This window comes from Calonectris borealis, chromosome 1, assembly GCF_964195595.1.
Source record: "Calonectris borealis chromosome 1, bCalBor7.hap1.2, whole genome shotgun sequence".
Classification (NCBI taxonomy): Eukaryota; Metazoa; Chordata; class Aves; order Procellariiformes; family Procellariidae; genus Calonectris; species Calonectris borealis.
The window spans coordinates 187,815,762-187,831,440 of NC_134312.1; the positions used below are offsets into that span (position 1 = coordinate 187,815,762).

Consider the following 15,679-nt stretch of genomic DNA (forward strand, 5'->3'; position numbering starts at 1 on the left):
CATGCTCTTCAAGGGCACATCAGCTCACAGAGCATAAATCAAGACACAGATGCCTAAAAGGTAAGGTACCACGAGTTGGTAACAGCGTTAGACAGCACCTGTCTATCCAAAGACCACATCTCCTTGAAAATTCACTAGCCACCTCTCAGGGAGGCTGCAGTAACAGGTCCTCTGTTAATGCCATACAGAGATCTTACGTCCTTCCCACAAACAGGAAATTAAAGTGGTATTAATGAAACCTCTTGAGTTCTTAGGTGAATGAAAGATCTTTTTATGAAAAATCGTTTTATAGATGGCCTCAGGACACAAAGGCATCTCCTCAAAATAGCAATCTTGAGTTGATGCTCTTGTAAATACAACACAAAAGTAGGAGAGCCACTTCAGCATTCGAATCCACTTCTAAAGCAAAAGGATTTCAATAATTTTTTCCCCCCCTCCAGTGGGACCTTTGGTCTTGATCTTACATACTGCTATGGTTGTGACTGAGAAATACTCAAATCCACTGTATCTAAAGTTTAGAAAGTACTGAAAAATTAAGTTGCGGGTCATGTTATTTCATTACCATTTCTAGAGGACATGATTCCACCTTCCTCAAGCCCTAGCCCACTTTATTCCAATTTTTACTGAGCTAGCTCACTCAGGTACTAAGCCATAGGAGTGGCAGAGCCACCTTTTGATAAGTAAAGCTAGTGTTTGTAACACAAGGAAATCCCTTCTAAAAAAACACATTTACAAATACTTGTTCTGAACCACGCTTGCTCGCTCTTCATATTCATTTACAGCCTTCATCTTCAAACAAGTTAGTAACATATCTGTTCTTCATCACTGCAATAGCTACCATGAGCAAGCAGATTCAGGAACTTATTTCTTTAAATTTCACAATTTAAGATTGAGAACTAAAACCAACAAACACCACAAATGGTTTAAAAATCCATACTGCTTACATAAACCATCTCTTTTACTCAAAATGTAAATCAGTGACCACCAAACCCATGTTAATACTTTACTTAAAAATGAAAGAATTAACTGACTTAATGCCTTGTTAATCAGTCTGTGCTCAGCATTTAAACCTCACTGCCCTTACAGGGCAAGAGCATTCAGGTCAAGTCAAAAAAGCAGCACATAGGAGTAACAGCAAAAAAAAAAGCTTCGTACAGCCCTATCTAGTGACAGAGGAGCACCACCGCTGCAGTGACTGATCACCGCTCCTTGCAGGGACAAAACCATTCACTTACACATTAGTGTAATCAACTAGATAAATGTAGTATAATAATATTGTTTTGAAAGGCTGGGCAAAAGTTATTTTCAAGCCCTTATCTATTTAATGATTAGATGCTGGGTTTGATGGACTTGAACATTAAAAGGAAGAAATTAAAGTTCTAAGTCCCCAGACAAAGCTGTTTACAAAAGTGATATTCTGCACCAGCACATTGTATCTATCTATAGAAATATATATGTTAGACATATCTATGTATCTATTTATATAGATAAGACAGATATAGACATACAATCTCAGTTGCACAAAAGAATATACCTGATACTCCAATATGCTCTTACATGCTGCAGGAGTTTGGAGTTGATATAAATTCATGCTTTTAACTTACTGAGCACTTAAAAAGGTACCAAGAGTGATGGTTTTGAAGCTCACTGAATGTCCTCACTTTAAAAGTAGTCTTCTGCATCCTTATAACCAAAGGAACAGCTTCCTCTGGAATCCTTGCAGAACTCGTTATCTTAGCTTTCTGCAGGCAATCACATTAGTTGCTTTAGTTTGAGCTTATTTTAGTTTTAGCTTTCATTTTAAAGGTCACTATGAGCGTCTAGTGCTATGAAGCAGCTCTTTAAATAAGTTTAAGACTTCAGAATTTAATTTACCACTTTTCTTTCACCCTTCAATATAAATGTCACACAATATACAGTACCATCTCCAAAACTCTTCTTCAGTGCAAAAAAATACACAATATAGTTGTTCAACTACAGATCCCCTTGTAACCTGATATACACATATTTGTGTATATATAACCACACCCCTACACAGATAATATTCATGGGTTGGAAATATACTATTTTGATTTCTTCTATATACAAGAGCATGAAATTTTATATAAAACACTAAAAATAGATATTTCGTTCCCTTACCTGTAAGAATGCTTTAATTTAGCAAAAGGCTAACACAAACTGACAGTTGAAGCTGCCACTAACAGCACAGCAGAGGAAAAAAACCAAACTTTTAAATGTTTAACTAAAAAAAATTTTTCTACTACCTTTACAGGAGGAAGACACTACTACAAACCCAGTCAAAAAAAAGGATCAGTGTGCGAAATAAGACAGGAACTAGGCAAGAAGAGCAGTGGGCTTATTAAAAGTAGGTGGTCTTCACTAGCAATGCCTCACACCACTCACAAGTCCAAATTATTCCTTTTTAAAAAACCTCAAGCTATGGGGTAAAAAAAAAAAAAAAACACACCAGGGTACAATCCCCAGTCTTTGAACATAACTATTTTTGTATCATGTTAAAAAGAAAAAGAAATATTGTATCACCTATGATATTGTACTTCATAGTATAGGTCTCAAAACTCCACCTTACTGGGATTTTTGTCTTGATGAAATCCTTGTATAACAGCCTATGCTTACGTCAGAATTTTGAGGGAAAAATTTTCAACTTTGGGTGCAAATTAGGAAACTCAAGTTCATTTGGGGTGTATATAAAAACTCTTGCCTTATAAACCAAATTAATTAATGTTTGTATTGAAATACTATCCATGGGTCTCATTTAATAACCAAAGTCTCCTTCTTGGCATCGAGAGAAAAAGGAGAAAAAATGACATCCTGAATTATTTTATACAGACTAAACAGAAGTTTAGATTTGAGGGGGAAGGTGGAAACAGCATTCATAGCACATTACCATCACTATAATTCTAGGTTAAAAGGTAAATTCCTGTATTTTGATACAGGTCGAGGCTTGCTTTTTCTAAGTATCAAGATTAGTGTATTTCGTGAATTAGGTTATGGATCATATTGAAAGCAATTAATTTTCCAGGTTTATCGAACCTACAAGGATTCTCTGATGGGTGAGGGAAGTTTGCCAAATAAAATCTCTTTATTGTGCCAGAAATTAAAGAGGAAACACAGGAGCGAAGAAGGGGGAAAGAAATACAGGACTCTGGCAATTTTATTGTATTTGCTTTTAGGTAGAGCAGGAAAGAGTTCCTTCAGGCAACAAGAACACCTGTCTTGCAGAAAGCCAGTCACTACGTGATTTACTCCAGTGCAGTTCACATAAAAAATGTTCCAAGAAGGAGTGTCCTTAGAATATCACATGCCAATCAAACTGGTGAGACTATTCACTGAACAATGGCCTTACACACTGTGGTTCTCAAATATCTCCAATCTATAATTCTGCACTCTGTGCAAAGAAATAAATACGAACAGCTAGTCAAGTCATAACATTTTGCACATACTTCAGTATTTTCATAAAGGCAGAAAGGAGAGTTTCTTTATAAAGTACACTGAATCACAAAGCAAGCCAGATTTTCAAACAGTAGGCGCTCCAAGAGGGACACAAAACAGATGGTAGTCCAGGGTGACAAAATGTGGCCATATAAGCCATTCACTGCTTAACTGTAAAGGCAAGTGAAGATCCTAGATTTATCTCATCCATTCATACATGGTGTTAAAGCCCTTGGAAAAATGTTTAACTTGAAAGGTCATAAGGAATGGGCAAGGAGCATAGCCCTTTGTATCACTATTATATTGCCACCAAGATTACAATTTTAAGGAGTCTTTGAAGGAGGCAGAAAATTAATCTGAAACAATAACTTAAGTTCAACTACAAGCAGGAGTTTGGGTGTTAAGATGACCTGGAGAGACAAGCAAAACACCCTGCAGCTGAAGTACTGCCATACTGGAAGCACTGGTTTGACTGCTAGCCGTGGAGATACATTCAAGTCTTCCAAGTAATACGTATTTTTGGAGAACAAAGTGAGGACTGATATGGGGACAAAAGTTTCCTTGATTTTTCTTAAACATTTATTGTCTGAACAAATGCAGTATTACTGTTCATCTTTCTCATTTGCAAAACTGCTTTATTAAAAAAACAGTTCTGAGCTACTTAAAAAGGAAGTATTACAGAGACCTGACTAGTGTACTCTTTCAATAGAGATGGATGGGAAAAGTCTCCAAAGCTAATGCAAGTATAGGGAAGAATAGCTAAAAAAAATGCGATAAAATTTAGCATTAATACAAGGGAACAGCTACTTATAAGACTATCCCTTGTGCAAGTACAAAGGGAACAAAAATGTCAATACAGAAATCCCTTCTTGGAACACTCCTCAGCATAATACATAACAGAAGAAAACATTACTGTTCCCTAAAATACTGAAAGAAAATAATTTCATCGGGTGCTTTGTAAACACTGTTTAAAAAAGTTCAGAGATCAATTAAGTAATGTATGAAAAATACTAGTTGCGTTCTAGGATACTATACGGCTAAAACTGAAAAGAGATTAACACATGAAAAGTTAAAAAGTTTGTTACAGCACATTCTCATTTTTACAACTACTCTTAATTTTTTAGGAAAGGAACTAACAAGTTCCTTCTGTGAATGTCCCCATTCTCATGTCCCTATCAAATTTTCTAATCTATTTCTAATTTCAACCAGATCCAACAGAGGGTTACAGTTGCCGAAGATATACAAGCTCTTAAAAAGCTACATAAAAATAAATGGAGAAGTCCAGCAGCCCTTATAACTTGTCCCTACTTCCTCCTTAAAAAAGAGCTGCAGCATTAACTCAACTGTTTTAGACACCATTAGGTGATAAACATAACCAGTGCCCAACGCATAATAAAGCTTCAAATCAGCACTTATACTTTATTAGACACCAGAGAACCTAACCACACAAGCTACAAATCTATAGGAGTCCAGACTTTACTAGTGTTATGGGGGGGGAAGATCAGCTGCTGCAAGTGATTTTCTGTTAAGTCTACTGCCTGTTAAGAGAGAGTTTCTATATTAGCTGGCTGCTTGTTATTCCAATTCCTGCTCTGTTCCAGTATCTGACTCAGCCTCAATTTCTCTGTAGTCCTGAAGTCACCCAGGAACACCCCATCTGTACACAGCAACTGTGCTGAAGTCAGCTGTTCTCCATTTATTCTTACATGCTTCACTCTGATTTTCATCTCTCCATCGTTTATACACGTACTCAAGGATCTTGCAAATTAGTTTTTCATGCTTTCTCATGTAATGCAAAGTACTACCAGAGATCAGGAAAACATTTTAAAAAGTTTTTCAAATTTTACTATTCTGAAAAGTTCTAAACACATGCCAGCAGCAGGTGTGTGAAAATTCCCCTGAAACGCTTGAATGGATAAGGATGCTCTCCCAAGTCATGGCTTATGTGTGTTCAAGGTATTTCCACCGTTTCTCAGAGATTCATGTTTCACATTCACATGCTACTTCACTTATATTCCACATTAAACAGTATTTCCTAGCCTTCTATAATACCCTCCCTCACCGGTAAATGCCAGGATATACAATTGTGGGACAACATAACAAAGGAGAACAGAATTAAACTTCTACCTTAAGGAGCCAAGATTTACTGATTTTATGCCTTAAGCCTTCCCCTAGCCATAGGGAACCAAGCTTTGGAAAAATAGGTAAGAATCTTCTTTGTCAGTAATTTCTTCAAAAAGACATATCCAAACAGTCTTTCCATTCTTCCTGTAGCCCCACGCAGACAGTACAGAACAGTGTATTTTACCTGGTGTTTTTAACAAAGGTTTCCTACCAACAAGAAGCAAAAAGTTTGCAAGCTCATGCTGCCTAGGCAGTTAAATCAATTTTAATCAAGGTAACATACAGAAAAAAAGCACGTAAGCTGCAGAAAATTCTATTGTATTTTTACTAGTATTAGAACTACGAAAATATGCTGATCTACCATTCAATCTACAGCTTCTCTATAGCATTGTTTGACATGTCTTTTCATTTTTCACCAAAAAAGCTAAAACTAAAGAGAGACAGTTAATTTCGCTCTATGCCATGCCAATAATTGTAAAAATTAAAGTGATATTAATTTCTGAAGAGTGCTTTTCCTCAATAGCACTTTACATTTGCTGGCAATCTTTCTATATTAATATTACTGAGATTTTAATGTGAACTCTAAAGAGGTATTTCTATGATAAATATTCTATGATAAATATTCTATGATAAATATTCTATGATAAATATTCTATGATAAATATTCTATGATAAATATTCTATGATAAATATTCTATGATACATAAACCTCAGTTCAAGTCACCACAAAGATAAATTTTGGGGAAATCTATCTAAATCACATTTCAATTTTCAAAAGTCTATTATTATCACATTAAATTTATAATCATACAAGTTTCATTATTTGTTCAAATGCTATTTACTTCAGAATTACAGAGGATATCTTTATCTGAATTTGGCAAGAGGGGGTCAGATACTGGTAAGGTTGAAATTATTGAAGTAGTTACTAAGAAGAAAACCACCCCAAGCCATATGCCTTGCTAACTGTTTATGCAATCTCTTACAACTGTCCATCAGGATAAATAAAATTATTTTGCCCCCATAAAAGTGATACCCATTTGTGCAAGACAGATTTCTTCATTTACTGTTCTGTAACAGAAGCCCAAAACCCACACATTTTCCTGATCTCTACTTGATCAGTACATAGAAAAAGCAAGAAACATCAGTTTCTACCAGGGAAAGAGAAAAGGAAAACCACCCATGAGTGAGAGTGGATCAAGGAAATGAAATAATATAGGACAGTTGATTAGAACAGCAATTTTATATTCTTCAAAAAAATTAGCAAGTGATCAAGGGAGCATCACTGTCATCAGGAGAAGAAACACGAACTTAATATTGTCTTCAAAACCATTTTTAAATAGTTAATTCATCATGCCTTCCATGCCATTTAGACAACCCAGGTTAAGTAGCAAAACCCAACAATTCCTGAAACAACCCACCAACTCACCTCATGTTGCTGATATCAACTTATGGACCTGGCTTAGGAGCTGTGCAGCCGTCAATTCTTCATAAAGTCCATGCAAGAAACAAAACTGGAAGGGTTCAACCGTTTGTTACCATTGCTTTCAGCGAATGCCTTTTTCCAGTTTTCAATTAAAAATACTTTTCTAAACTAATCCCTAAATCGCATTCATTCTTTCAGGGATCAATAACAGAGGTCTGGCAAGCCAAGGTATCAATCTATTTTCCTCAATAAAAAAAGAGCTGAAAAAGGATTTTTATCACTGCTACCTGCTCAATCCCCAATGCCCTGCAAACAGGACTGGAGAAATGAAATCCAATTTGCAGCACGCCACTGCTGATGGAACCAGTCTGGCTTTCAGAAGTTCATGGAAAACTGTTAATGTTTTGTTACCCACCTCCCTCACTGTAAAGCAAGGGAATACAAACAACCCAGAACCTATGCTCTTTATTCTCATTTATAAAATCAACATCATTTTCTGGTTTACAAAAGGAACACTTTTTTGATACATCTCCCTTCCTTAAACTACTTTAAACCGACAAAGCATCTCTCACTCAAATGACAGGTTTAGCTCTGGTTGAAGTAGCAACATTAGCAAGATTTTCCCCCAAACTTCCTGATCTTTACAGAATACTTCCTCACTCTCAAAGCATCCCCTAACAGAGAAGGAGTTGCAACATAAGCCACAGAGGGTGGATAGAACATGGAAAGAAGAAAGCAAATCCTTCAGGTTAAACAAGATAGCTCTTCTGGGAGAGGAAAAAATGAGCTGTCAACAGCCAGGATTTTATTGACTGGCTATGAAACAATTAGAAGGAGTTGGCATCTGGGCAAGAAGATGTAAAGGATTACGTGAAGTGAGTTAGGTAGCTCAAATGCTCAAGGAATCTTAAAGGGAATAGAAAGAGGAGAAATAGGAACACTGCAAGTCTATTTTGTGAAATTCTGTTAGTATTGGGGATTAAAAACCTCTAAAATCATATGGGGTTTTTCCACATTTCCTGGCATTCTGGAGTCAGTCAGAAGAGTTACTCGATACTCATACAATTATGTCAAGTACAATATAAACAAGAAGAAAATGGTTTTAGACATCTTTATTATTTAATAACACAAAGGCAGGAGTTATGGCTCTAAAGATGTATCAAGAACCCAGGATTCCGGCTGCAAGACTCAGAGCATGATAGCAATATGCTAACACAATGCTGTTAGACAAGAAGTATCAAAATACTGACTGTAGAATAGCAACAGGTTTTTTTTGTTTGTTTTGTTTTGTTTTCCTAATTGTAACTGGGGGAGGGGGAGAGTAAAGTCATTTTAGCAACTGAAACAATAACATTAGAAACAGTTCTCAGTGCCCCTGTTGTTTTACTGTAAGTATTTAGTGTTCGTAAGTATTTAATGGTCTTAAATTTACCTTATATTACAGAACAAAATGACCAAAAACTGTGGCTGAGGCAAGTATACTTATTAAGGAAGGCACAAAAGATATCAAACCTTAAATGGACTAGAAGTTGGAAAAACAGATATTTTCAACTAAAAGCACTACTGGCACAGATCTCTAGCCACAGATGTTAGTATTTATTTCTGAAACTCATAGATTTTCAGCTTATACCTTCTAGATTACTCCTGTTCAGCACACAATTCATGTCTACACCTGTAACAACTACTCAATTTTAAGGTCATCACATACATATTTCCAGATATTAAAAAAAAGTATTGAATTTGATACATTAGAGTTAAACTGATTTCTCTTTAAACTTCACAAGTGTTACTGTGGTTGCATAGCTTAACATATGCATCTGACTATCAGTTTTCTAAAAATACCACGTTATAAATTTAGCATTTTACTCGATAACCACAGAAGCAGCAAGACAAAGAAGTTTGATATTCACAGCAAAAGAAGGATATTAAAAAGCCATCCAATAGAGAGCCAAATTTCAGGAAGTCCAGTGAAAATGGCTCACTACATAAGTATGTACTTAAACAGCACCATCTGAACAATTATTTTTAGAATGTCCTAAAACTGCAATGCATTCCAGCATAGTAAGAAGTCACAACTGCCATGAAGCAGTAGCCTCAGGGCTACGTTAAGACTGTTCAACAATTTAAATATGCTAGTGAATTTAATGAAAGATCTAGGCATTAGTTAAAAAACAATGTTTTGTGGTAACCGATTTAAGAAATGAATTGGATTCAAGCACAAACATCTGGCTAGTTTACTCCAACTTCCAGAAGCAGAAAACAGGAAAATAAAAGTGCTCTTCACCTACTGCCAGAGGGTCTGGTTCACCCTCCTGCCACCCCTCCTCATACTCAGCTTCAGAACAAAGCTTTCCCCTTTCCTAATCTGAACATTAAAAGTAACTCCTATTCTTCAAAACTAATTTCCTATAGCGAAAAGAACAAACGTACGTGGGCGTGCGTGTGTTGTTCACTATTACCAAACATAAGGTTTTTATTTGAGATCTCGCAAGGCATTTAATTAAGTTTGACTATAGAATCCCTTAGGGAGAAAACAATTAAAAGCTTTCTGCTTTCTAACAAATAACTTTTCACTCTTAAAGAAAAAATGTAAGTTTTTCCTCTTTCATAACTCTCGACACTTCCAATGTACCTTTTCTCGACACAAAAACCACAGGAAATCTCAAAAGATGCAGTACTGCCCATATTGCCATTGTGACACTTTTGGCTCAAATTTAAAGTAAACTTGGAGAGGTAGAAGCCTAATTAATACCATTTTCACAAGAAGCTTTATTAATATTATTTCTAATCATTTAAATGGACTATAACTAGAAAAGGCTTTACAAATAGAACAGTCTGAACCACAGCAGAACCCTGTTTCACAGATTCACGTGGCATCTCCTATGCAGGGGACAGCAAGATCCGATCACATTATTAGACCTGTAAACTCTCAAACTTGGATTTATTGACTTGGTCTTCAGATAGGAAGATGCCAGGTTTAAGTTTTATAAAAGACAACTTTATGACATTGTAACAAAAGGACCATGGGAGGCCAAACAAGTTTCCTAAAGAATGATGCATTAGAAGTAATTTTCTGCCTAGGCCTCCATTTCTAGGGTGGCTCTGTGTGATGGAAAAAGGAGTCATTTCTTTCCCAATCCCATTTTTGTCAGGAGATCCTGCTTAAGGAAGGTCAAGATCCAAACCCAGTCATCTTCCAGCAACATAAATGGCTCTCAAGATCTTCTGCTGAAGGCTTGTGATGCAGTATAAAGGTTAGAAGGTGTCCTGAAGCAATTTGGAGGGAATGAAGAGGGAGAGAAGAGTCACAAGATGCACCAAAGTAATAATGCACGTAACATAGTTCCAAATGACTTCAACTCAGCATGAAAGAGGAATGGTAAAATCTCCTTAGAATTTCATTGCCAGTTTTCAAGTGATTCCTTTTGCTAAAAATCAAAAGGAAATTTAGAATAAACTTCCTGTGCCAGCAATGATATAGCTGGAGAAAGAAAGGTCTGACTGTGGGCTACCGATGTTTGCAAGGAAGAGTTTGTTGCTCTGCACAGCATGAAGCGAGAAAGGCAGAATTTACCTGAGCTGATTCTACTGATTCCCCTTCTCTGGGCCTGAGGGATCGCCGATCATGTGGGTTAGTAGCACATCCCTTTAATCAGGGTGTTCCAGTCTATTTCTTTCACATGGACAAAGAAACAGGACTTAAACCCAGCAGCCACAGGCTCCTCTGAAGGAAGAACGTATTTACACATTTAGAACTGGCGAACTTTTTCAGTGCTGGGAATCAAGTTGGATTTCAAACTCATTTGGTGGCCTCCACCTTACTGTGCATTCAAACCTAGCACTGGTGTAAAGAGACAGGGAGGAGATGAAAATTGTGTGGCTATGGGCCATATACAATCACCGGTCTTACCTTGGCCCCAGCCACCAGTTTCTACTCTTGACTTAGTTTCCTGTCTAGAAAAGGGTCAGACGAAGAATGTCATTAGTGCTTCAAAGAACTGAAGTACAAATATGACCCATGGACAGGAAGCTTACACAGAGGCATAAAAAAACCATTCTTTCCAAGTGCTCAGGATATTTTTTTCTCCTCTCTCTCCCCCCCCCACTTTTTCTTTAAACTGCTCACACTCTTTCCCTCTCTCAGCCTAGAGAACTGGAAGACAACATCAACAAAAAAAAGCATCGAGAAACAGCATAAAGTCCATCCTTCACACCTGAGCGGATGGCAGTTCAAAGGGGCCCTACCTACCTGCAACCCTGTTGTTTGCTTCAAGAACTCTGTTTGCCCAGGGAAAAAGAGACGAGCAAATCCTGGAAGCAGATCCTTCCCCAAAGGAAGTTTCTTTCTGAGTCTGCAACCTGGAGCTTTCACTTGAGACTCAGTCCTCTGAGCGGATTCTTTCTTCAAACTCTCACACTGGTTCTTTACTTTTGTGGGCAGCTGGAAAAAGAATGAAGCCGTAGGCTGAGGCAGAGACTCCATACTTCCAGGATAGGGAGGCAGAAAGACTGGAGGGGAAGGAAAAGTGCTAGTTGGTAACTTCTTGAATAATGATTTGCATTCCCTCATTTTCTGCCACACAGAGACATACACATAGTCACTGCAATAGGGGAGGATGACAAGAGATGAGTAATAGACATGCAGTATTTTCATGCTCTGATGCCAAAAAAAAAAAAACCAAAACCCAAAGTGTTGAGCTGTGAACTTTCAAGACTTAAGACATGTACCAATAGACGAGATCAATCATAAGGTGTTCTGTCCAGAAAGTTCTCTCAGTTTGTTACAAGTAGATGTAGGGAGGGGAGGGGATAAAAAAAACCCTTAAGTGCTCATTTCTTGGAAAAAAATTCCGAATCTCTCCTCTGTTCACTTTCTCTCAAGTGAATTAAAAATGGCATCTATTGTAATGGAGTGAATGTCCGCCCATAATCTCTTTAAGAAGAAACGATAATACTTACCTGAACGTTTCCCTCAGCAATGACTTCCTAACCCCACCCCCAACTCCTCTGTAAAGGTCTTACTCCAATCTCAAGTCTTTTACTTTATTCGCAAAACCAGATCAATCAAACACTGACAGCAGTTTAATGCTCTTGTGACAACCTCTGACTTAACCTAGTGGAAGCTAAGAACCTACTCAAGTTCCTGGATCAGGTTTCTTGATTTCTAGAATATTCTTCCTTTTTCCTGAAAACCTAGATGTCCTAGGAGTTAATTGTCATTACTTGAAGAACAAAAATATAATGCTGAAATTTTCTTCTTCACAAATCCTGAAAGATGATAAGACTCCTGTGAAATTTTATCAGTAGCATGGAGCCAACATGCAACAAAACAGAACTAGAAGTCACTGGACTTAAAACACAATTATATGCATAGCTGCTTATGTATGCGTTTACTGGTTATTATCCATTGCTATACCTTTTGCATCACAGCGTCTGGTATTTGCACATAGGTTAGCTGTTAAGCTGTGTGCCTCAGATGAGGCGCTATCATTTTAGCTGCAGTGCTCTTCATTGCTCTCAAGACACCAGGTAGAGTATGATCCAATAGCTAACCAAGAAGGCATGCTACTCATTATGTTTGATGCAATTACACTTAATTCATTTTGGAGCAATTTTGGTGGTGTTTCTTCATCCTCTCCTTTAAAGTACACACCTAAACAAAATAGCTTTATATGGTTAGGTATCTCATGTGTCTTTCAATTATAAGCTTTCCGCTCCTCAAAGAACCTTTCCTTCATTGTGCTCCAAATAATACAAGGAGAGTTGGAAAAAAAGCTAGGTTTTGTCATTAAAACCACAGCAATAATATATTTTTAAAAAGGCATCTTTAATTTTTGCAGTTAGAATAGCAGATGGGAAAATTTCCTTTTTTTTTTTTAAACAGGTGGCAGATAAAGCCATCAAGGACAGAACCTGATATCCTACAGTAATTAAAACAGAAAAATCAACAAGTTTCTTCCAGAGAAACTGCTTGGGTGTGCAGAAAGATACTCTACTTCTTGGTTCCTCTGAGGACATGGAATATGGTGATGGTATCTCAATCTAAGGTAAGAAGTTTTGCTCTAAATAGCAAGACTACTTTATAGAAATAATAGGATTAATTGTCTTTTAGTGGAATTTCATGACTTTTCAACAACATGAGACCAAGATGTGCTCCTATAGCTTTCAATTTGACAAAACATTGCCTTTTTGATTATTTCAGATCAACTTTCAAAGTTAGAGAGTCAGAGAGTCAGGTTCAGTCTTTTCATCCCACATGCATGGTTTTGTGAAAGAAGGTCTTTCTGTTTGGAAAGAGTAACTGACCAACACTCACATAAATGTACCTGGCCAACAGATGTCTCCAGGATGACGTTTATACTCTCCTCTTCCAGTAAGGTAGAGGATACAAGATAAAAATAAAAGAAGCTAAAATATAATAAACAGAACATGTTCAATGCAAATTTCTACTGCTCTGTAGTTACTGGCGAAGAAACTATCATAAAAGGACAGTATAATTAAAAGCACATTTCTTCTTAAGATTCCCTTGGGAATAGAAGGTTATTTTTACCGGATAACTTGCAATACCTTGAATCTGAGGAACTTTCCAAGTTGCTAATACTTGTTACTTACAGTTCATAACTACAATGCCATATATAACATTATAGGCTTAATTTCAGGTGATGCTTTGAAGCCTACAAACACTACTAACACTTCCAAAGTCAATGTTCTTTTCCAGCTCAGGGCAACAGAAGGTATCAGAGCAAATCAACCCAGATGAAGCAGCTTATTGCAGCTTCTTTTCAAACAAGAATCTGCCTAGGGCCTCTGTAATATCAAGATAAGGCTGCCTTTCAGAAATCCTTTTTCACCAGGGAAAGATCCTACTCACTGGAAAAAAGACTCCAGATCACCTTCAATATACTGCACAGTATGAAATCACCTATTGAAGTTTCAGGGGTGTACAAGAGAGGATTACTTGGTCTTATTCTATTCATGTAGCAGTTCCGTAGAAGAGACAAAGTTCCAATATAAAATTTAAGGGGGAAAAAAAAGCATTTATGATGACTTTGTCCATTGGTGTTTTCTTCATGGAAACAGCTGAACAACAAAACACTTTATGGAAGATCAATCTGAAACATGCTGTTAGGAATAACTTGTTTTTAAATTCCTTTCCTTACATCAAGGTCATAGTATCTCTCCTTTTCCAAGAAAGGGAGAATCCTTTACTTCTATTTTTTATCCTTTCATACATCTTTCTTCCCAAGGGAGAATCCTTTACTTCTATTTTTTATCCTTTCATACATCTTTCTTCCCTTGGACAGACTTGTCTTGAACTCTAAAGAATAAATCCAGTTGGTAATTTTTGTGTTCTAGCTATCAAAAATACTAGCCTGATTGATTCCTATATACAGACATGTACTTCAGGCTGAAACAACTACATCTTTCTGCATTCTGAGATGAGAAATGCTAATAAATACTCCTTTGTTCTTCTAAAGATTTAAAAGAACGGAAAAGAGGTCTAGAATAGACCATCCAAAGTACCTGAATCCCTCTCATGGGAATTTTGGGAGAGGTTTTTTTGTTGCCTCACATCAATCATCAGAAGTGATTCACACGACCGAGATGGGATGTCAAACCAGCTTAAGGAGCTGAATATACAACAGCTCTTATCAGTCACTGTACCGTAGAGTTTGCTGATTTACCTCAAGTGCAGGCTGTGATGGGATCCTTCTAGTTGGAGCAGGAAGAAATTATGGCTGTGATGGCACAAGAACAACATATGTTGATGATCTTCAGATATAGATGAAGTCAGGAAAGGCACTGGTAGTTCTGTTTGTGAGCATACAGAAGACTTAGGTAAGAAACCCTATAACCAATGTTCTCATCTCCTTTGGGCAAAGAAAGGAATCTCTGCATTGTCTTTCCATTGTGACCTGACTGTTGATAGATATTCTGGGAAGAAAACTCCCTTTAGCGCTTTCTTCCACCCTCCTTCTCTACATGGCAGGTTTCACTGCCACTCACTAATTCAAGAGCCAGTGAAGAGAGATCCCCATTCTTCTGCATCAGTGAGCAGAAGCTCAATAGCCAGTAACATTGTGAGTAAATTCTACACAATACCATCTGCAAAATAAGCAAAAAACTGAATCTATGTATTGGTAAGTGGTATAGAATATAAACAACAATACTTTTTTTTATTTCTAATACTGCAGCTCCAACAACTGCAGGATCCAAGTGAAAGAACATGGAAACAAAACGCAAAGTGCCACACCTGATTCAAGTTACCTGCAGCTTAGATCAACTCTTAAACTGAAATTTTAAAGCATCATGCAATTATTTTAGATTCAAACTGCAACTAGCCATATAGAGTATTTGCAGTTCCTAAAGTGAAACTTGTTCTAGGTTAAGTAGTTGATGCCCTGCTGCCATTAGTCATACTTCTAGAAATATGGGCAGGCTGCAAACCCACTGCAGGATCTATGCACTAGCATCCAGTTGAACTGTTATTCAAAATAAACATTACAAGAACAACAAATTTTAGTAAAGCATCTTTCTCCTGGAAACTAGCACCAACATGACATGCATATTAAAGTATCAACAGAAGTGATGTAAGGCTGACTGTTTAAATTCCGAACTACTGACACTATAGAAAACCCACTAGTTACCCAAAACTTCCTGGTTTTGGTTTTTTTGGGGGGA

The 15,679-nt window shown here is 37.0% G+C and overlaps 1 protein-coding gene across 8 annotated transcripts in view; it reads right to left on the reverse strand.

The window, feature by feature from the left end:
* TSC22D1 (TSC22 domain family member 1) overlaps positions 1 to 15,679 on the reverse strand; it is a 102,508-nt gene that overhangs the window by 50,902 nt on the left and 35,927 nt on the right. Inside the window, exons 3-4 of one of the 8 annotated variants that reach the window (XR_012671759.1) lie at positions 11,247 to 11,506; positions 7,064 to 7,085 (exon numbers count right to left, since the gene is read on the reverse strand). The exons of 3 other annotated variants lie outside the window; for them this stretch is intronic. Coding sequence is in view for 1 of the 5 variants with exons in the window: in XM_075139422.1 (XP_074995523.1) it covers positions 7,052 to 7,085 (34 nt within the window). In the remaining 4 variants the exon portion in view is untranslated. 4 more of the 8 variants (XR_012671752.1, XR_012671786.1, XR_012671755.1 and 1 more) reach the window with 4 other exon arrangements.